Below are 23741 nucleotides of genomic sequence, written 5' to 3' on the forward strand. Positions count from 1 at the left end.
GAGACACATTTTGTTTTTTCTTCTTCTTTTGGTGGGAAAAAGCTTTTGGGTGGGGGCAGGGGAGGTTATGATACAAAACCACCCAAATCCTGTATCAGGATCCGGTAGCATGAACTGCTAGACCTATGAGTCTCCCACTGGAATCAGCAGGCTTCTGCTTGATTCCAGGGCTCCAGATCCTAATGGAGAATCAGAGCTCAGGGATGGAAGCTACAGTATATTTCAGGTGTGTATTTTAATAAAATATTTAGATTACATTAAAATGTAAAGTGTTGCTCATCATTAGACAAGGTTAACGCTTTTTGGCATACTACTAACTAATAATCCAGTCAAAATATAAATGTGTGCATTTTAAAGAAGTTATGAATATATTAACCGTGAGTAAAATAATTACAATAGATTGAGGGTTTTTTGCCTCCAGGTCCCTTTGCTAATTTGTGGCTTAACAATCCTATTTTATGAAAATTCTCTCCTTTGTTACTGAGTGAAAGATCCATACGAACTGGAAGAAACTGACTATATAGGGGAAATGGCAAAATTTACTGAAGAAAGTGCTGGCACATACACAAAGTGAACTGAAAAAGAGAATGGTTTCCTCTAATCTTTCAGTAATTTTAAAAGTAAGCAGTAAAAAAAATTCCAATATGTGAGTTAATGTCTTTTTAATTAGTTATCTGGAGAAGAGTCTTGCTGAATTTAATCTGATTTTTCTAGGCCTTTTTTGCGGGGGGGGTCAGGGGGGAGTGTGGGGTGAACTCCTTATCTCACACATGCACTTGAATTCAGTGAAGACAGAAGTTGGGATAAAAGATGCTTAAAGTGTGTGTGTGTGTGTGTGTGTCACTCTGGGCCAGGCCGCCTCACTTAGCAGTTTGTGTATTTATATATTTTTTATATATATATATAATATATAAACACACAAACTGCTAAGTGAGGCAGCCTGGCCCAGAGTGATGGATATGGGGATGGAAGTTAAGGGCTCCTTAGTTATCCCGACTCCACTGACTTCCTGCACTGTGATGTTGGTTTAAATCTCCATTGCTGTATGCCTCAATTTCCCCACCTGTAAGACACAGCTGGTACCTACCTGCCATTTTCATTGAGTTCTTGAGATGCTTAATTAGTTGTCTTTCCACTACTGTGAAGGTGTAAATCTCTGTATAAGTGATAAATATTAAGGTTACTGTTGATTGCCTAACCTAACCTTTGAAACTAGATTACCCCATTTGAAACATGAGAAACAGGATTTTAATGCTGTTTGTCATGGAGATGTGCTAATTCAAAAAAAAAAAATGCTGACTGATACTTGGATTGTATAATTCAGTGACAAAAAGAAATTGGCTGTAGAAGAGACTGAAACATGAACATAGAGAGAAATTACTTATTTAAAACCAGATGCCTCAGATTAGCTTGATCTCATTTGCATTAGACACTCTGTCTGACAATCTGTTTCAGTATTAATTCCTGTCACTGAACCACATTACCTAATTTTAAAATTCACCATAATCCTTTTCCCCCAAGAATATGATGAGCATTCATTTAATATAAGAAATATATTAGCAGTCAAGTGGAATATTGCATTTCAGACCAACAATTTTATGCATAATGTAATACATGAAACAAAGTGCATATCAAATTAGAACAACTGAAGTGCATCTGTGCATATTATGTAGCTGATAAATGTCCACGCATGTTGATTATAATATAAACCTATAACAAAGTCTTAAAAGCTGTCTTGGAGAGTAAAGCACTAAGAAATAAATTATAATTGCTACAATTTGCATATGCTCCCTGCTCGTGTATTTTGGGCTTTGCAATTTTACAAATTACTGTGTAATTTTAAGGGAATTTTAGAGCAAATGTGAAGAATTAGATTGCAGCACCTAAGGTTTGTATGTGTCTGATATGTATTGAAAATCAAGTTGATGACATGAAAAGAACTCCGTTTCCATGCTTTTTAAAAAAATAGAGGGTCGGATACCTAGGTGTAGTACTGGTCACACAGACCATAAACCTAAAGTCCACATCGCACAGTAAATTGATGTGATTGGATTGTGACCAAGTGGTCAGTAGACAGTAAAGGAAGTGAGGAAGGGAAGATCAAAGTGAGAAATGTTATGAAAAAAACACCTGTCTATGTTATAAGAACAAGAGGAGTGTGGGCTACAGGACCAGCAAGTACTGCAAAGGCTGCTGCAGTGAGAAAAACTGGTTCAGGCTGTGCTAGTCCTACGGGTCTAGTAATTTCATGTTTGTCGAGATAAGCCTGAATGCCTTCCTGAAATCTTTACTGGTGATACGGTTATTGAGCTGAGAGAGCCGGTGTGCTGTGTTAGAGCTTGAGTGCTAATAGAGCTATAATTCAGGTTGCTAAAGAACTTGCTTTCAGGTGTGCATAACTAAATGAAATAGTCCAGGCCTGTTCCCTGTCAGAGGGTGACTTTTTTTGAAAGGTTGAGTAAAAATAGTTGTGCTGTTTGGTTTTTTAACAAAAATGAAAAATACTTTTACAAAATAAAAATTTTTACACTTTTTTTTTTAACAGCTCTGCTGCCGAAACACCTGTGGCTAGAAAGCTGAATTTTGACAGGGAAAAAACTGTCACAGAGCAGAACTGGCTTTGTGAAAAGAGATTTTTATTTTTTTTTAATTGGCAGAGTTTAGCTGTATTTCAATTCGAAGGCACTGAAGATGGTGGTCTGATCTCTCTTGAAAGTGAGTTGATGGCATGTGGTTTTCCTATCACCCTTATCCAGGATGAATCTCAGCCAGCTCTCTCTCATTCGAGTTTCAGGTTTGTCTGACACTGAAGTAAGTCAGCTGTATTTCCTGGGTCTGATGAAATGGTGGCACAGACCTGGGTGCTGAGGAATTGCAGCCCTCACCACCATAATTATATATGCTGACCAGGAGGTTGGCAGAATGGAGCTGGATAGAACCCTGTGTGAGAGGAGGAGGAGGCAAGCAACTTCTGAGTCCTATCCTGTGCTACATCCTGAAGAAACAAATGGAGCCACTCAAGAGCTTCCTCGGGCTTGACAATGAAAATTCCTGGTCAGTAAACCAGAGGTAGTTGCTGCTAGAGCTAAAAGAATAAGCATGGACTGTGTTTGAGCATGGGAGTTCTTTACTAAATGCAGCATTGTAACATCAAATGGAAGCATCATCATTTTCCATAGCTAGGGTTTCAGTGGCAACTACAGAGGTACTGCCATTTCTTTGATTAACATTTCTTAAATGACCAAGAAATGGCAGGATGCAAAAGATAAGTGGCTACTCTCTGGTGTTGTGAGAATACAGCAAACCTCTTAAAGCTTTCAGGAACGGAAAAGTTTGTGTTGGAGCTGTTCTAAGTGTGTTTTGCAAGTGTGCATTGATGGTTTCAGTGTTGCTAATGTGTGATTTTGGAGTTGGAGGAGTTCTTAATTCCAGCAGTTCAGGCATTATTACCTGATCTTCTCAACTTTCATTTTAAAAAGGAAGATATCTAGCCCTCAGGGTTGCAGAATAAACTTGAAAATGCGAACCCTAAGTGCACATTCACTACAAGGCAAATAAGAGAGAACCAGAAACTTTTAAAGTATCAGTTTTTAAGACAACCATGAGTTTTGGGGCTTGACACATGATTTTTTGAATACTTGGGGTTGATAACATTAGTTTATTTAGCATCAATCCACCACAAATAATTGAACAATTGTGTCTGGAGCCTCTCCAGCTTTTTAAAGCATTCTTTACCTCCAAGTTATATAATCTACAGAAGTAGCTAAGCATGGTCTGGACCCACCTATCTGAAGGTACTTATCACAAAAACTTTAAATAACATTGAAAATGAGCAAGGAATTTGCTTCCTTCCATTCCAGTCCCTAACACTAAAATATTGCTGAAACACTTGACCCCAATTAAGTGATGATAAGAGATCAATAGTGAATACTGACATTTCCTTGTTCTGCTTTCATCCATGTCACGTTTGCACTTGATCATTTTTGTTTAAGATATCTATGTTTAATACTTTGAAAGCTAAACATTATTTCAACACCATTTGGTCTCATTGAGATGGAACTGGGTTCCACATTTCATATCCTTAATAGATGCTTTAAATTGTATCTGTTCAACTCACACAAGAACAAGTATCTGTTCTGTCTTAAAGGAAAAAAAGCAAAAGAATATAAATGCTGTTCATGCAAAGAGAGAAATCAAACAAAAATGATCTCTCGCCACCATTAAAAAAATCATGGCCAGGCAATGCAAGTCTGCAGAATTGCTCAGATAGAACTAGTATGGGCACAGTGCGGTCAATACAGCCCTTCATTGCTAGGTCTATCAGCCCTGTGAAATGATGAAAGCAGAACACAGGCTTATAAATAGCAGAGCTACCACAAGCGTGGTTTGGGGAGGGGGGCAGGTTTGGAGCCCTATGAATAGTTTTCCACCAAAGAGGTTGTTCAATTCTGCTGAAGATTTTGATCGCGAGCATTTGCAGCAGACTTGAGCATTATGTGTATTAAAAATGCAGACTGAATGCTTAATTTTTAGCTAAAATATCAGGTCATTCTTCCCTATGAATTAGCATTGCAAATGGTGTTACAGTACTGTATTTACCTGTATTTTGAAACAGACTCTCAGCACACATTCAGTAAGTTGTGGTTAAAGGGCTTTCGGTACAATTATATACTTATATTATATGATCATATTTTCACCATAGCACATATCCCTAAGACTATTCTGAATAATGGTTGCTGTAAATACAAATCACTATTTAAATCCTAAATTATTTTAAAGCAAAGCTTCAATGAATTGTAAATGTTACATGCTATAATGAACTTGACTGTAGTTAGTACTAGACATGGATGTCAACCTAGAATTTGATGTGATTGAATACTAAAAAAAAAAGAGGGGGGGGGAATTTGTCATATCCCTAGAAGCTTCTGAAAATTATTGCTTCTGGCAAAGATTCGTTTCTTTTGTCAGAACTGGAGGAAAAAGTGGCATTATGCTGTACATTCCCAGGGAGTGGAGAGGTCTGAAAGAAATATGCAGACCACACTTTTCTTCCTGCAATATTTACGCATTTAGGGCCTGCTTGTGCTCCAGTTGAAGTCAATGACGTATCTTCCTGTGAAATCCTGGTCCTTGTCCGAGTCAATGGCAAAACTGCCATTGCCTTCAATGGGGCCAGGGTTTCACCCTCAGTGATTTAAATGGGACAGATTCAAGCCCTTGTGTAGTCCCATTAAACTCAGTGTGAGTAGCACGTGCCTAAGTGTTTGCAGGAGGAGGACCTTGAACTATAGTTTTGCTTTGAGCTGCTTTGCAGTGTTAGATTTAGGCTGAAATATTTTAATAAGCAGCTGGCTAGTTGGATTAAAATAGTCCAAGGCAGAACATATGCTGTGATCCAGGCAGGCAGCACGTTACACTTTAAATAAGTATCCCTTCCCCCATGTTATACAGTGAAAAGAGACATTGTCATGGCAAGTATTGTTTTTTTTTAAAAAACCACTTAGATAAATCTGGTTAAACTTGAGCTCAAGACATACAAATAGTCTTGAAGCTATTTAAGGGAAAATTCTTTATGCTGTTGTGTGGTGCCATATGATTCATGAGTAGCTGTTTCTACAGCCCTGCTGTAGCAAGGAATCAGACTGTATTATGCAGATCCAAGCCCTGTACCAGTTGCTCATTCACTGAGGAACTGGGCCCATTTAAAACATAATACCGTAAAACTCCTAATCCACGTGCTTTATCATTTGGCACTTGTGTGCAAAGGTTGACTAGTGTGGTGTGATGTGAGAGCTCCTATTACTGAGAAATGATGGATGAGATGATGCAACTCCTACAATGGGGAGCACTTACTCACACAAGTCAATGGGAGTACTCCCAGAGTAAGGAACTACTCAATTTGAACAAGTGTGGTATAATTTGGTCCTACTTTTACAGTTTACAACAGTGCATGTATTAACACAATTAAGCATTATAAATGGCCAAAATAACAACAATTGGTGATACAATAACTTTGCGAAACTAATTTACAAAACTAATTTACTGACAATGAATTTGAGTCATTGGTGCAAACCATCAAGGTTCTGGCATATTTTACATGCTCTTGCTACCTAGAATACAAAGAGAATGTGCATGTGGTTCTATTTTAACCTTCAGAAATAACATCCAGAAACTACATTTCAGTGTTTTATTTAGATCTGTTTGTCTGATCTGGGTTATTTGAAAATATCCACAAAAGTTAGACCAAAACAAGTCAAGCAAGGCGAAGGATTTTGGTCCAAGATCAATGTTTTTTATTATTTCAAACTCAGACAAATATATTTCTGAAGAACACTAATACAATTATTTTCACAAGCATATTAAAATATCTGCCTTACATGTAAGTTTATGTACTAGAATTCATGCTAGTTGGATCTCAATAGCATAATTGCAAATTAAAGACATTTCTAGCTGTGTAAATCACTACACTTCAGTGGACAGTAAACTGCATTTCCTGTTTTAGGGTAAACAACACTTCAGTGACAGTGAATTACCAAGAAATATAGGTATTTTAAGTAAATAAAGCTATGCCTAGCTTTGAAATATACCACTCTACACAGTCTTCATCCCCTCCTGTTATCGTTGAACTTCTCAGCTATTTTCTGCAGTTCCAAATCCATAGCAGCCAGATTTTCCAACTCTTTTTCCTATGAAGCATTAAAACCAAAATCATTTTAGGGCATGGAACAGGTAGGCAAATGTTCTTTTGTATTACAAAAAAAAAGAGACTAAGACATGTTTACTGAAACACACCTCCATTCAATTATATATAGAGTCAAAGCTGATGAAGCCAGAAGGGACCACTGTGAATCATCTAGTCTGACCTCCTACATAACATGAACCATAGAACTCCCCGAATTAATTCCTAGTTGAACTAAATAGAGCCCAAGTCAGCACTGTTTACTCAGGCAAAACTCTCATTAACTCCAATGGTATTGTTGCCGGGGTAAGCAGTAGTGGTGAGAAAAAAAAATTTTCAACTGCAACTTTTTTAGTAGAAAAATTCAGAGTTGGCAATCCAAAATGTTTTTCAAATTTGTGTTGATTTCACCAAACTAATAATTTCAGAAACATTTCTGATACTCCCCCCCCAAATTTTTTTAAAAAAATCTGATTTATTGTCATTTTCAAAATTAACTATTTTGATTTTTCAGTTTGAAATGACTTTGCTTCAAAGCTAACATTAATCTTATTTTTTTTAAATGTGTCAATTATCAAAATGAATCTTCTGATTTTTTTCAAAACAAAACATTTTGTTCAACCCAAAATGATGTTTTCTCTTTGCTGAAATTTTTTTTAAATTGTTTTGACCAAAAACTTTTTTTTTTCAGTTTTCAAAATTGCCAATGAACAAAAATGTTTGCCCAGCTCTCGTAAGGAGTTCTGAACAGGGGTTATATACACTGGCGTTAGGATGCACTTGATGACCTAATGATGACTTTAAATTTCTGGTTATTATGTAGCTGATGTTTCTTCTTCCTTTTTAAAATGCTGTGAGGCACTCAGATTCCGTGGTGGAAGATTGTATTTGTACCAAGGTAAAGAAATAGATTAGGTAGATGGATAAACAGTTAATGTACAGTTGTCTCATGACTTGCTAGTTTTCCCTTCCATACATAAAGGTACCGCAGTGGCTGCAAGATTCCCTTGTATTTCCCGCTATTTACTGTCAGAAATACTTTTTATACCATAAATATTGATGTAAAGTTATTTAGTTGTCTAGAGTGAATGGTTAGTTTGAGTGATCACTGCACGTGCACATTTATAGGATAGTGGAAATCACTCTACCTCTGACCCTCACAGCACTGCTTTCTGTTCAATAATTGCCCAGACACACAGTGTATGTCATGTGTCCTAATACAGAAGGGGCATATTCTGCAAAAATATGGCTGTAGAGGAGATTAGACTATTATCATAATTTAAAAACAGGATTTACTCCATGCCAACTGTCTGTCTGTCATACAGCACCCTCCTCAATTTATGTGCAATCTCCTGTTGCTACTAACCAGAGTACTTCACTAACCACACTCAAGGAATGTCCTCAATATCCTTGTTCTATGCATTGAGGCCAAACCATAAGTCCATCAGCTTTTAAGTCTTATGCTAGCTACTTTCTTTATGAACCTCTGTGCTAGTATTCCACATGTTGCTAATCCTAGCCACTTGAGATCACACACATTTAGGTTAAGAACCAGGCAAGCTCGTTGGAAGTTAGTGTAATCTTTGTTGTGATCACAGTTGTGAAACACATAAATGGCACAACATGGAAATTCACACATACAATCAAATTCCTCCCAGGGAAACTCTGAGGCATCTACTGCTGTATATTAAGAGGATTGTTCTCCATTCCATGTGCACACAACTCCCAGGCATGCAGGGAGGGATAGCTCAGTGGTTTGAGCATTAGCCTGCTAAGCCCCAGGTTGTGAGTTCAATCCCTTATGGGGGGCCATTTAGGGAACTGGGCAAAAAATCTGTCTGGGGCTTGGTCCTGCTTTGAGCAGGATATTGGACTACATAACCTCCTGAGGTCCCTTCCAACCCTGATATTCTATTATACCTATTACCTCCTTCCCTGCTGCCAAAGATATCAGGTAGATGCAACACATCACCAGTTCAGCTGTATATATCTGATGTGTGCTGACATTCTGCTCTTACCTGTAGAACATTAATTTAAATGGCAGTTCTGGAGCATATTGTGAAATCTAGCAATGGGGTTCATGAGCACTACATGCTGAACAGCTCAAACAAAACTGTCTCAAATTCTACTCTGCATTACACTCATGAAGTCAATGGACGGCAGAATTTTACTCAATGTGAAACTCAAGATATTTTTCCCCATGATTTTTTCCCCCTGTATTATTCAACCAGCTCTACAAAACAGTTGGTAATTTACAATTTAAAGGGCCAGATCTTCAGCAAGAGTAAATTGCTACCTGCATGCTTCTGGGTGCCATTCATGGTTATGGTCTGTAAGGCAATCTGTATTATCTAAGACCCAGTTAGATCTCCTCTCTGTGTGTGTCCTGATGTGGGGAAGTAAGCTATTTGGAGACTGTGAGGATGTGTGTAATGTACCTTTTAAAAGTAGTTCTTGAAGAGCACATCAGCATAGGTCCATTGAATCAGTCAAGCCATGCTGATTTATATCAGCTGAGGACCTGGCCCTTAATGAAACTTCAGTATACTTTTTATGATGTTTCACTCTGAGATTCTACTGATGCCATTTTTGTAGGTGGAGCTAAAGTCTGAGCTTGTTAAGTAATATCAGTGCCACTTTTCTTTTCATAGAAACTCATAAACACATACCTCCTCTTCTGTCAGAGGCCTCTGGCTGAGATTTCCCTTGTTGCTGCTGATCATGTGACGCTTTTTTAGGTCTTCCCCAGAATTGTACAGTTCTGGAAATTCAGCCGATTTCTTCCTGTAATTCAGAAGCTGGGCGAGTTGATCCATCCTGTCATACTGTCTTTTCATATCAAGTTTGTGGAGCCTTCCGAGATTTCTCTTCTCGCCGTGCCCATGATTCAGACCATCCAGAAGTTGCTTTTTCTCCCACCAGTCGTAGTCGTATTCAGGGAAGAAATTCTTCTCATTTAGGCTGGGTCTACTTTCCTGTTCACTCCCCAGAATCTGGTCCCCCACATTGTCCTTTTTGTCCAAGTGCCTGCTTTTCCACCGAAGGCGGTGGTAGAAGGGACTGTTCCGAATTGCGGCTCTTTTTTCATTTTCTGCAGGGAAGTAACTCTTATACTCCTTCTCCCCGAACCTCACTTTCTCTGTACTATCCTCATTGTCTTGTTTCTCATCCTCACTGTCGCGTCTCTTTTCTATTTCAGCGTCCAACTCGTCGTAGCTAGGATAGTGCCTTTTCTCCTCACTGTCCCTTTCCTCAGTGCTGTAGTGCCCTGTTGACTGTCCTTTGCTCTCTCCACTGTGCAGCTTGTGTGTCTCCTCATCTTCCCTGTCGTGGAGGTGGTGTCTTCCTTCACCATGATGTCTCTTCTCATCCCTGCTGCTGTGACCATGGTGCTTATTCAGCTCTTCCTCACTCTCTTCACTGTGGTGTTTCCTCCCCTCATAGTGATGTCTCACTGCCTCATGTGGTTCATCATGGTGTCTCTTTTTCTCATGTTGTTCTTCCTCGCTTTCCCCACTAAGGTGGTGCCTCTTGTCTTCCACTTCACTGTTCTCCTTGTTCTGATGCCGCTGCTCTCTGTACTCCCCACTCTCGCGGCCGGCGTGCCTCTTCTCCTCCACATCTTCAGAGCTGTGTTTCCCATAATAATTCTTCTTCTCCTCACGATGATGCTCTGGCTCTTCATAATGGTGTTTCTCGTAGTGGCTCTTTTTATCCCACAATTGGTTCTCTTCCTCATCGGATTCCTCAAGCGGGTTCCTTTTCTCACCCTCGTGATTTCGCCTCTCTTTGGAGGAGTCGCCCACTCTGTGCTTTCTGTGATTATGTCTTGGTTTGTAGCGTCGTTTTTCTTCCTCAGCTTCTTCACTCTCCTCAGATTCTTCACGCCCTCTGTACTGGTAGGAACCGTGTTCCTTAGACTCATGGTGATTCCTTTCGCTGCTTTCCTCCTCTTCTTCTTCCTCCTCCTCCTCTTCCTCACTTTCATGGCTTCTCTTTTCATTGCTGTGCATCTTTTCCTCAGAGTGCCTATGACCTGTAGAGTGTTTATCATCCCCAGGAGAGAACTCCTCCATGCTTTTAGCTACAGAGTGAGACCTTTTGTCTGGAAACTCATGCTCTGCCTCTCCTGACTCTTCAGCATGATGCTTCTTTTCTTTGCTTCCTTCTTCACTGTGGTTATTTCTCTTATAGCTATTCTCATCATCATCATCCTCTTCTTCCTCACCTCTTATGTCCAGATGGTGCTTTTTTTCTCCTTTATGGATTCTATTCTCATGAGAATGACTATCCCCATTGTGTTTTTCCTCCTCTCCCCTGCTCTCATCTTCCTCATGATGGTGTTTCTCTTCATTTTCTTCCTTCTGACCTCTCTCTTCCTCTACACTCGCAAGCTGATGTTTTTCATCCTCTGATGATTCTTTCAAATGCCTCACTTCAAGCTGCTCCTCCTCGTTTTCATTTTTCTTCTCTGCTTTATGCCTGCTGCCTACAAAAACAAAAATTGTGTTTAAAAATGTTAACCCAACTCTTCATTAACATTCTTCATTCAGAATAAGTGGAGTAGTTTTTGATGCTGATAAATTGGTCAAAATGACTTTTATGCAAAAAAAAATACAATGTATTTTTTAAATTATTTTAAAATTGCTATACATTTTTCTTTTAATTAGCCAGTGTTTTTCAACCAGCTCTAATACTAAGCACTCTTAGCTCACATTACAGTCAATGGGAGATGTTGATCCTCACCATCTTTCAAAGTCTGTCCTTAATTGTTCCAATTCATGCACCCTAAGACCATTCCAAATTGCCCAAATAAAGTGACTGGTATATAGAATGAACATCATACTCAAAGCAAATAGAAAAATCTTTCAAGGTTTTTGAATGCAGAGTACCAAAGTGATACCAAGTTATGATCCTGTAGTTATTAGACTTAAATCTCACACTCTGTGGTGTTTCTAAAATGTTAAATAAGAGCCTGATTCTGAAATCAGTTGTAATAGTATTATATGTACACACGGTATGGTGTAACTCCATTGACTTCAGTGGAAATATTCCTGATTTACACCTGTGTGAGTGAGATCAGAATCAAAATCTTAGATATGCGGATTGTAACATCACGGTTTAAAATCTCTTACTTTGTATAGACTGCATGTGTGTTTCTTGGTGCTCTAGAAAGAGATCTGTCTACATTTATTGCATCCTCTAACATCGCAAAAATTGTTCTCCTTTAGCGGAAGAGAGCGAATACATATGCCAACAAGAAATTATATAACAGGATGTCAAGAATGGAATGCAAGGTGTCCAACCTGCTGTCAGTTTGGGTCTTAGATACAGTAGTAAGGATAAGCACATTCAGCTTAAAGAGCTATAATACAGTAGCTCAAGGCCAAGATTTTCAGAAAGGACAAATGATTTTGAATGCCTCAATTTTTGGATTTCCAACTTGAGACTCCTTAAACGTGCTTGACATTCAGCCCTTTATGAAAATCAGGAAGCTTTAGGGGGCTTCAAATTGGGCACCCAAAACCAGAGACATTCAAAATCACTCTTGATTTTTGAAAATCTCAGCCAAATTTGTGCCAGCTGTATTTGAAAATCACTGTGTTCTAATCATTTGCCAGGCTGTGGATTATCATTCTACGGAGAGAAGTATCAACTGTGGGCTTTTATTATTGCTTTTCTTGGTAGGTAAGTGCCAGTCTTTTTATTTTTCTGTAATTAAACATCAGTTGGAAAGACAAAAAAGTGAGTACTGTGGTTTGCCACACTGTTAAGTTTAGCCACATTTCACTATAGCTATTAATAAAGTATGCAAGCAAGTTTATACCTCTCTCTTTGTGGTAAATTCCATGACACTGAGGAGAATTGCTACTAGCACAAGACTTGAGAGGATAATTTTCAGTTCCTTGGAGCATTACTCCAATGCTCTGGATTCTGGAAAGAGCATTGGCTGCCAAGTAGTTTCTGGATGGATAAGCTGGTACTTGCCTACTTGAAACACCGCTTCTCTCCAGTGTAACACTGATTCAGCTGTCATCAGCAAAAGCACTCGAGCTGGAGCCTTGTTGGTTTAAAAAGCAGCTGCTGGCAAGCTCCCTCCATTTTGGAATGCATTCTCTATTTTGTCCAAAATAGTCCAAGTTTGTTCATCTTCAGGCCTTGCTGGAAAAATTCATCTATTTTCTCATGCTTTGCAAGAGAAGTTAAGCATAGGAAATCAGGCATTTGGTTCATTGTCTTTTGTCTGGCCTGGGATTCTTAACCCATTGTTAGCCACCAGCTCAAGGCCAGGCTAGATTAACCCAGTCCTCGATCTGTTGAAGGCCATGGTAGTTTTGACATAGAAATCAATGAGAAGAGGATCATGCCTTATAATATTCAGATGTTTGTAGTGCTGGGTAGAATGCACTCTGTTTGAACATTATTTTGCTAACGTTATCAACAACAGGCTTTTACTTTTCTTAGTATTCGTTACTTGCATATAGTCCCACTTCAATGGGATTGCTCACACAAAAAAAGATTACTCAACTTTAAGGATAACTTATCAGTAAGAATGGAGTCTTTACTGACCATGAAAAAAGTTATTCTACTGTTCATGTTGCAAAATTACAGCCTTTCATATTTGCATTTTGGAATAACAAACAAATGATGGCTTTTCATAACACTTTTGAAAAATATGGTTTGGATTCAGAACTCAGAAAAAACAAAAATGATAACATTTTAAGAAGTACTATTAACCTTGAAGACATTTTTCTTATATGTGAAATTAAAATGGCAAATGCATCTGCCCTATAAAATGAGAACACATAATAAAAATGTCATTGTATTTATAAAATTGTCACGTCTACCAAATTCTCTTAATCAGCAATGACACTGATTCAATGAGCATCTCAAATTCATTTAGTATTGCACTTACTCTTCTTCAGGATATCTTTGCACAAAGGATTTATTGGTGGAGCATTTGGTTTAGACAGAGCGGTAGAGAGAACTTCCACTATACATCGTGTTACCTAGAAGAAGCAGGAGTTGGAGAAAAGCACATTTCAAGTGTAAGTCTTTTAAAAATTCTGCATATGTCCAATCATGCACTATCAGAGAGATGTTTAGCTATAACAACATTGGATTGTGACTCAAGGACATCTGGGTTCATTTCCCGTCTCTACCAGAGACTTCCTACGTAATCTTGTGCAGGTCACTTCATCTCTCTGCACCTCAGTTCCATGTTGATAAAATGGGGATAATAATGGTTCATTTCTCCCACCTTTTGTCTACTTAGATAACAGACTCTTCAGGGGTGGGCCTTTTATTATGGGTCTGTGCAGTGCCAAGCACAATGGGGCTCTGATCTCTACTTCTATGCACTATTAGCATACAAATAATAAGTAATATCAGCAACATTTAGGATTTTTACTGGTAAAATGATTTTAAAAAGAGAAGGAATGTGTCCAGTGGTTTGAATAGAGGGCTGGTTTTAATACTGGGCTCTACTTCACAAATCACCTGTGCCTCAGGTGACTCATAATTAATTAATTTGTAAATCACATTGAGATCATAATGGGGTAGCTGGCCCATTAAATGAAACTGAGCTCAGCTCTCCTGTTCCTGTCCACATGCTCCCGGCTGGACCAATTAAGAGGGCAGCAAGTGGAGGCTATGAAAGATCAGTCAGGAAGGGCAGGAGAAGAGAGCTGCCGGAGAGAGAAAGTGGTTCCTGGGCTAAAGCTGAAGAGTAGCAAGAGGGATTTGCTCCCTGGCCTCCCCCAGCCACAGAGTCACGGCTGGAGAGCTGAAGGCAGGAGGACTAGCAGAGGGAGATGCCTGCTGGCGCTGAGATGGAGTTAAAGGCCAGAGAAGGCAGAAGGAAAGGGGAGCAGCAGAGGGGCTTCCTTGCTGATGTCTCCTTGCTGGAGAGCTGGACCCTGAGGAACAATGAGAGGGCTGGGGGGAGTACAGAATGCTTCCCTGCCAACAATACTCCCAGCAAAGAGTCTGGGGGGGTTCCCCTTAGGAAGAGTGGGGTTGCACCCCAGCAGGAAGAGCTGCAGTTGCTGTCCTGGCAGAGGGACAAAGGAGGACTGACAGTCCAGGTGTGATGGAAGGTGTCAGAATGTGCTATGTGTTATGTCAATGACCCAGAGGATGTGAGTTTGAGAGTCTGCTTGCACTGGGGTGATATGGATTATGTTTCGGGAGGCTTCAACTGTTTTATTAATAAACTATGTGTGGACTAGAAGATAAGCTTCCATGGAGTAACTAGGGACTTAAAAAGGAAATTGAGGCGAGGGGCAACTTGCAGAGCTGCACTGGGGCCACGAGGGAATGCCTGGGAGGCATCCACTCATTGTAGAGTTCCATACAGTAAATATTCCATAGAAGTGCAAAGTACTGTCATAAACAACACATGGTGTTAAACAGGAGCCTTTAGACAAAATAACTTGAAAAAAAACCAGAACGTTGTAACATCTTTTTCCTGGCTTTTGCATTGCAGAGTATGCGCAAGGATGTGGTGTGGTATAAAGGCTTTATTGGCTGAGTTTGGGGTGACCACATGGCTCAGGATTGCCAATAAATCGGATCACACCATTTATATATTCTGGATATGCCACATGTTTTATAGCCAGCTATTTCAGAAATGTGATATAGAGTCTCTTGTTTTTCCCAAGTCTGTTCTATAATGCCTGACACTTAGTAGAAAGAGTTCAACTGTATAGTCCTCTGAAGGAAAGGAAAATTATTAACTACTAAAATGTAAAAATAAAAAAAAATCTAAAAACAGTCTAAAATAGCTTTTTCCCTACATAACAATGTAATGTAATTTTAAGAGCTTTCTGGAGCTAATAACAAAACATACAGGACTTCTGGCTTATTAATAGTTAAAGCTCCAGAGGTCTCATAATTCACAACCACAAATCTCTCATTGGGTTAAGACAGAACTATTACCCATCCTGGGCCTTAGGACAATGTAATTTTGGGGGGTTGATTGTGAAGATAGAAGAAAATTTTTTTGCAACAAATTGCTTCTTTTTAAATACTCTCAGCTGCTTGAAGCTGCTCAGCACCATGGACTGTCAGAAATAAACCAGTGGGAACAGAGTAGTGGCTAAGGTGCTGATGATGAGAGCACCAGATAAATAAAATGTATCACTTGAGCTCAGATTACCTTCAGATCTTTCCTGGAAAAAACATGAGGATTTCCTCATAGAATCCGTAACCAGTCTTCCTTATTTCACCCATACATCAATGCTACACTTATAAATGTCTTCAAATTTGTGACCTCGCTCTTTGTGATCCAACCACATTTTGGTTTTATTCAAATGAATATTTCAGATAATTTTTCAGGCAGACAAAAAAGATAAAATTTTCAAAAGTGCCCAAGTCCCATTTTCAAAAGTGAGGCCCAGCTTTTTAAAGGTACTTAAGCATTGCTGAGCTCAGTGTTGCAACATCTAACAGATTGAGGAGCCTAAAACTCATTTTCAGAATGGATTTAGGCACTCAGGGGCCTAAATCCCATTAATTGTCAATAGGATTTTGGCTTCTAATTATCTGAAGGGATTTCAACACTTTTGTTAGGATCCTCAGTCAGGTGTTGCAAACAATTTCATGAAGGGATTTCAGCACTTAGGAGCCAAAATCCTATTGACAATGGGATTTAGGCTTCTAAGCACTTAAATCCATTTTGCAAAGGAGATTTAGGCTCCTCAGTCAGTTAGGCATTGCAACACTGAGTGCAGCGGTGCCTAAATATCTTTTAACACTCTGGGTTTAAGGAACCTATTGAAAGCTGATGGGATTTAGTTGCCTATGTCACTTAAGTGCTTTTGAAAATTGGTAGAGAGTATTTTGATTGAAACTTTCTAAATACAACACTTTATGGGATACGGCTACTCACCATTTCTTCAACATGGTCTTTTTCCATTGGCATGGAACTGATACCTGGAAGGGGAAAGTTTACAATATCATGGATTCATACAACACAAAGGCCACCGTTAATTTCACTGACAAGAGTCATTGGGAAAATTGACCTTGAATGGGCTGTTTGCTTGATGAGGGGTTTGCAGGTGCAGCCCAGAGTTATTTTATATTATACTTTTATTCAAGAGACAATACCTATCTCAAGTAACTGCTGGCCTGGGTTGTGGGCTGGCATTAGAGAACAGGAAACTGGAATCTAGACTCTTGGGTTCTATTCCATTGTCTGCTCCTGAGTGATTATGTGACTCTGGATAAGTGATTTAGTTTCTGAGAGATGCCCATTTGTAACAAGAACAGGAGTATTTGTGGCACCTTAAAGACTAACAAATTTATTTTAGCATGAGCTTTCGTGAGCTGCAGCTCTTTAATAGTTAGGAGCCTCTTGTCTTTACTCCTGTTCTTTTTGCGGATACAGACTAACACGGCTGCTACTCTGAAACCATTTGTCGAATAGCTTTCTCCCAGGGGCTTTGTGTGCTTTAATTAATGTTTGAAGCTCAGGTCTACATTCTAGTAGTTCAGCAACACATTTCAACCCACATGTTATTTTTGTGGCTGCTGTGGATATTTCTAGCATAAGAAGGAAACATTCTGATCATGCGGGGGCCAAGTAAAGAGCTGTATAGTGAGTTAGCTCATGTAGATGTGATCACTCTAACAGCCCATATTCACTCAGCTTCTACTGCAACTTCTTGGTAGGGTGCAGAAGGTCTACTGGGGAGACTCTCAAAGCTCTGAGTGGGATCAGAAGCCCAACCTTGAGAATGGAAAGCAGCCATCATACCCGCTCCAACTGGGACCTCTAGAGGTCCAGTGAAGCTTGAACACTGTGAGGCACTTGTTGGGGGGGAAAGCATGGCAAGATGGCATGGAGATGGGCTAATCCAGCAAAGCTTCTTCTTAGCAGCCTCCTATGAAATGGAACCCTGGAGGGGAGCTAACTCCCAAGGGAGGGAAGTACAGAATTCCACACTCTTCCCCCACCCCCACACCCCCTCCAGCTAGCACCAGGGAGATAAAATTAACACCTCCCTGCACTAGCGTTAGTGACTCTGTCCCAAGCTGTTTACATTTGGGAGGGAGCTGCTGAGTGTGAATAGATCATTTTTACTCTATTTCATGCATTAGTGCTACAGTAGGCTCTTTTACTGCTTAACGAGCATTGTTACTGTCCAATAATAAACCTTGTTGAATCACATGAATGGGACTCTATGGGTTTTTTCAGAAATTGAATTAGATAAGGTGGCCAGCCAGACATAACTATGCAGAAGAAAGGGGCTTTGGAGTGAAAATGGTCTCTGTGCCTTTGCCTCACCATAGTGTGTACAGTTATGCAAATAAAGATCACATTCAACTGTTGCCTTCTTTATGACTGGTGGGATTTAGAAGATAGGCACAATAAAGCAGACTAAAGAGAAAACTGAGCCAGTCTGCTCCCTCTCACAAAGAACCAGCAAAATTCTGTGACCTCATCCACTCAGTAGAGAGGAGTTTGTGGTATTGCATTGTCAACTGGGAGCAAAACCTTCCAGCCCCTTGGTATGTGGGTTGGTAGAGTCAGGAGCCTGTTTCACAAATGACTGAATCTCTGTAGCTCCAATGGCCTACCTTTGACATCCAGCAGCGTGGATATAGCAGATGTGCTACCCTAAGCTTGTTTTCCCCTATGGCTGCAGCGTTGAAGTCCTAGAGGGGACCCAGAGGCAGTTAATGCACCTCCAAACTGTAATAAGTCCCTACCTAATCATTTCTAGCAGAACTCCAGCTGGTGTGCAGGTGAGGGTGCTGTTTAAAGCTCCTCCACCATTAGTATTTGGGGCTGTCTGAAGCAGGTTATTTATTTAAGTAACAGGAAGAAATAACATACCAAGTAACTACAGTACTGATGGTGCTGGAATCTATCCTACCTGCATCCTCAGTCTTACACTCAGTGACCTGTTGCAGAAACTCTCTCTGAGAGAGAGAGAACAGAAAATGTGGCACCATATAATGTCCTGCAGGGTATGTGGCAGCTTTCAAATTCCTGTTAAAACTTATCCCTTAAGAGCACATCATTTTTCCCCTTCCACACACAGTAAGTACAGTAGAGGCTCCTGTGCTTGAGGTCCCTGTGTAGGGTCGTCCCTGGATCCCAGTTTGGGAAGAACAGTGTAATGGAGGTGGCGCTTCCCCTCTCATCATGTGTAAACTGAGGGGATGGCCGAGCTCATAGCCTCTTCTCATCTTTGAGTTGATGTGACTCATTCCATCAGAAAACATAGGAGCACTTGCAAAGTTTGCTGCACAAACGTGAATAAACTATTGCCTGCTGCTGTTTTGTGTTCTTTCTAATGATCCAGCCACAGAGCACCCCATCTGACTGACACATGTTTAATTTGGTAAGACACAGAATATAAAATTTCTTCCTCCCTTGATCACTTTAAAATATTAACAATCCTAACTCTATGCAGTTTCTTGGGTATTATGTTAATATAGGAATCAAAACAGCGCTGTGCCATTCTGTCATTCCAAAACTCCAGTTTCTCCAAGAGTCAGGCTCTTCACGGGCAGATAAATGTTCCTCAAGCAGCATTTGTCTGATGATGAAAGATGACATTCCAAGGCCAATAAGAGGTGTGAGGCCATCATAACGTCAGGAGAAATATTGAATATTGGACAAGTGTCATATTAGTCTTCCATAGGGGAATAAAATGAATATCAAATTCACATGAGAGCTGGAAAATATATATGAGGCAGATTCTCTGCTGTAGCGAAGATCCACTCCAAGCAACAGAAGGGGAAGCCATCGGGCAGCCAATCTGCTCTGTTCTTCCCTGCTATAGATTGCTCTAACTTGTGCCAGCTGGCAAGAGTCCCAAGGGACTGGCTGCCAGCTGGGGACAGCTGGAGTATGGCACTCTGGCTATATAGTCATCCTGCAATGGGTGCATGTAGGAACTTTCTGCACTGGTTCTGTAGCTGCTTGGGAGACGTAGATGTTTTCACTGCCTCAACAGCACAAAGGATTGGAGCAAGGCAGTGAATCTGCCCCATATGTTTTTTCTATTGTGTATACAGCTTTAGCTTGATAAAGTGGGAACAAAACCAGGAAGCGTACAGAAAAGAAACCCCTATATTTAAACACTGTCTTAACTTTATTTTTGATACCTACCTGGCAGACATCATATGAACATTTTCCCCTCCTGTATCAAATATGTTTAGGCCACGAAAACCAGATGGCCTGATTTTCAAAAGTGTTGCATGATCACAAATACCACTAAAAGCATGAGAACTACAGGTGCTCACCACATTTGAAAAAGTAAGCAATAAGTCAGCATTAGTTTTACTTGCATCAATTTATTATTGTTTTGGTGTAGCCATGTAGATTCTCCAATAGATCACTGTTTCAAAATTTCATCAGTGCTGATAACTCACGACAGCACAATCTCTGACTGAAATGGACATTTCAGCAAAAATTATTTTTTAACAAAGATCATAGAAGTCCAAGTTTGGAAGGAATGAAAATAAAATTCAGGAGGATGCAGGAATTAGTCATTTAAAAAAATAGGCTTGCCAATCCTATAGTTTACTTACCCCTGTGACTTTTGAAAGCTATATAGTCAAGATAAGAAATTGCATATACATAGTGTTGGCAGTGATGTCACAGCCAAATAAAAATGAACAATAAAGGCCTGAAGCAATGGAACAACTCCGATGGACTTCAGCGGGCTTTTTGGATCAGGCCCTATATGTACGCATTTATCTCTTCCTTTTTCATTTCTGCATTATTATAGTAACAAGACACTTGAGAGAGTTCATTTTGTGAAATTATTGCACTTCTAGAGCTGGGTTTACTCTGCTTTCCATTTGATGCCTCTTAGTGTATTTAAACCTGAAATAATAATATCCCAGAAATGCACTGGTAGCCTTTAAATGAAATTAGGTAGTATGTATAAGTAAATACTCATTTTGGTTTTAGTTATATAGCTCATGTAAATTGCTTGAGTTAAGTTTAATATAAAAACCTGTGAATTCAAAACAATGTGAACAAAAATCTCTATTACCTAAAATCAGCTATTATATTTTGCCAGTTGCTTTCTAATTAACTTATTTTGCATAAAATTAGACTTTCAGACATCATCATACAAGATGTTTTTAAAAAAATGATCCTTAGCACTAATTATACAGTTAACAGGCAGGGAAGGAAGATTACCGAGCACTACAGTGAAAAGGTCCTTAGCCTGAGTAGTGCCTTACTCTGTGATGAGTCCCATTGAAATCAATGGGAATAGTGGAGGAGTTGGGTACTACACAGTGAGAGTAAGGGTAGCAGAATCAGATCCCAAATGAATAGAAGCAGAATACAGAATAAAAATACAGATTATGAAAGACTAAATTGGCAAAGCCATTCAAGAAGACACTGTTTTTGCATCCTTACTTTTAACATATTAAAGCTTTTCTAAAATCGGGTATATGAATACAATTAATTTGTAAATTTAACAGGAATTCCAGCTATGTAATTTTACTGTTTAACCATCCATGAATAGTATATTGATTTTTGTTAATGCTTTCCCTTTAAATTTCTAGAAACACCTTTTATTTAGCGAACACCCATTACATAGAAACTGTTGCCTGCTGAAGCACCTCTTCATAGTCATACTATTCATTCTGAGCATCTTGTTAAACCTCCAGGGCTCTTCGTGTCCAGCTTTTGCAGAGGACTATGCAAACTCACAGACCATTTGACAGAAATAAACCACTCAATTATCGTGTTTTTTTTCCTCTTCCAGAATTCAGGTCTGTGTGACAGTTGCAGCAAATAAATCCATCCATTGATTTCAAATGATCCATTAGTTACAGTAAGGAGGCAAAGTGCCACCATCCAGGCTCAATCTAAATAATTAAAGTGGGGTAGATAGAAACGACGACAAAATCTCAACAGATGGCGTAATCCTCCAGGACAAAACATTCCCTTCTCAATGTAGGTAAAATTTCCCTCCAACAGCAAGAGGGTTTTTTGATCAGTTGATTGGACATATTTTTGTTATTTATTTTTAAGAGTATGCTAACATAAACTAAAAAACAAATACCAGTTTTTCAAAAAATCTATCTGGACTTTTAATTCACATACCATTTTAAAGTGAGTCCACACAGTAGATTTCTTTTCCCAGACAATGATTTTTTCTTAACATATAAACCTGTTAAGAGGATGGGTGTTGGAGGCGAGACAAAGATTCCAGACACTTATTACCTGTTTGTATTCTCCTAAATCCAATAGGGGGACCATTTCTTCCTTTTATTTTTAATTACTTTCAGCTGTTCTAATTTCTGTCCAGCCTAGTAAAGTTAAAACAGTCATGGTTGTTTCTACTCTGAGCCACAAATGATCAAATTTGCGTGTTTGTATTTGCAAGTACTCAGGCTATCTATCTATGTGTCTATCAACACACACACACATCAGTCTGTGTATAGATACAAGAAGCATACAGTAAATAGTCTCTATAGATGTACACACAATAGACACTATATACTCTGTGTACATATGAGGCACACAGGAGATGTAGATACAGCCACTGAAGGTGGGTACGATTCATGGATGGCTACATGAATAATGCCCGCACGATAGAGGGGCGGGTGGGTGACATTTTCTCTCTAGCTATCGCCCAGACAGACCGGCCGCCCGAGGGGCCGGGTCCACACTCACACCCGGGTCTCTAGCTCCGGGAGCGGGGGTCCCTGTCTGGCTGGGGCCGGGGCCGGGGCCCCGGAGCTGTCCGGTGCCCGGTGCTGCAGGCTGCGGGCGGGGGCAGCCCGCTCTCCAGGGTGCTGAAGGCACTCACCTGCCAGCGCGGCGGCTCCCAGCAGGCTGAGCAGCGCCAAGGGCGGCATGGTGCGGGGCGCGGGGCGCGGGGCGCGGGCGGGCGGCTGCGGCACAGGCTGCTGTACAGGCTGCTCCGGCAGCGCCGCCGTGCCGCGCTATTTAAAGGGGGAGCGGGGGCGGCGGGACTGGGGGGGGGGGGAATCCGGCGCGATCCCGCCAGCAGCCTGCGTCACGAAGCCCCCGGCAGGAGGGCGGGGCCCGAGCTACTCAGACCCCGGTTCCCCACCCCCCGCCACACACAGCCCCCCCACACCTCCCGCCACACACTACATCCCCCTACACCCCCCGCCACACACAGCCCCCCCTACACCTCCCACCACACACTACATCCCCGCCAGACACAGCCCCCCCCCACACCTCCCGCCACACACTTCATCCCCCCACACCTCCCGCCACACACTACATCCCTCTACACCTCCCGCCACACACTTCATCCCCCCACACCTCCCGCCACACACTACATCCCTCTACACCTCCCGCCACACACAGCCCCCCTACACCTCCCGCCACACACTACATCCCCGCCAGACACAGCCCCCCCACACCTCCCGCCACACACAGACCCCCCCACACCTCCCGCCACACACTACACCCCCGCCAGACACAGCCCCCCCACACACACCTCCCGCCACACACTACATCCCCCTACACCCCCCGCCACACACAGCCCCCCCTTCACCTCCCGCCACACACTACACCCCCGCCAGACACAGCCCCCTCTACACCTCCCGCCACACACAGACCCCCCCACACCTCCCGCCACACACTACACCCCCGCCAGACACAGCCCCCCACACACACACCTCCCGCCACACACTACATCCCCCTACGCCCCCCGCCACACACAGACCCCCCCCTCCACCCTCCACCACGCACAGACCCGCTTCCCCACCCTCACTGCAGCGCCACACACAGACCCCGGTTCCTCACCCCCGGCCAACCACAGACCCTGCTCTCCCATCCCACCCCCTGCCACACACAGAGCCAGCTCCCTCATGCCCACCACCCAGACCCCATCCCTTCCCCCGCCACCCACAGACCCCACTTCCCTCCCTCGCCACCCACAGACTCCGCTCCCCCTCTCCACCCTCATTCCCCCCTCACTATTCCACTCCCATTCCAACACACAGGCCCCATCCCCTCCCCTCACTACTCCACCCCCACTCCAACATACAGACCCCATCCCCTGCCACACACAGAGCCAGCTGCCCAACCCCTCCCCTCACT

The 23741-nt window shown here is 41.3% G+C and overlaps 1 protein-coding gene across 1 annotated transcript; it reads right to left on the minus strand.

Moving 5' to 3' along the window:
• Positions 1 to 6270: 6270 nt before the first annotated feature.
• Positions 6271 to 22590, minus strand: CHGB (chromogranin B). Its single transcript, XM_045008538.1, has 5 exons — positions 22474 to 22590; positions 16572 to 16615; positions 13596 to 13689; positions 9349 to 11168; positions 6271 to 6686 (listed from the first exon to the last, which is right to left on the minus strand). The coding sequence occupies exons 1-5, from the start codon at positions 22520 to 22522 to the stop codon at positions 6603 to 6605; spliced, it is 2091 nt and encodes a 696-aa protein (XP_044864473.1). The 5' UTR covers positions 22523 to 22590; the 3' UTR covers positions 6271 to 6602.
• Between the last annotated feature and the right edge of the window lie 1151 nt (positions 22591 to 23741).

This window comes from Mauremys mutica, chromosome 3, assembly GCF_020497125.1.
Source record: "Mauremys mutica isolate MM-2020 ecotype Southern chromosome 3, ASM2049712v1, whole genome shotgun sequence".
Lineage (NCBI taxonomy): Eukaryota > Metazoa > Chordata > Testudines > Geoemydidae > Mauremys > Mauremys mutica.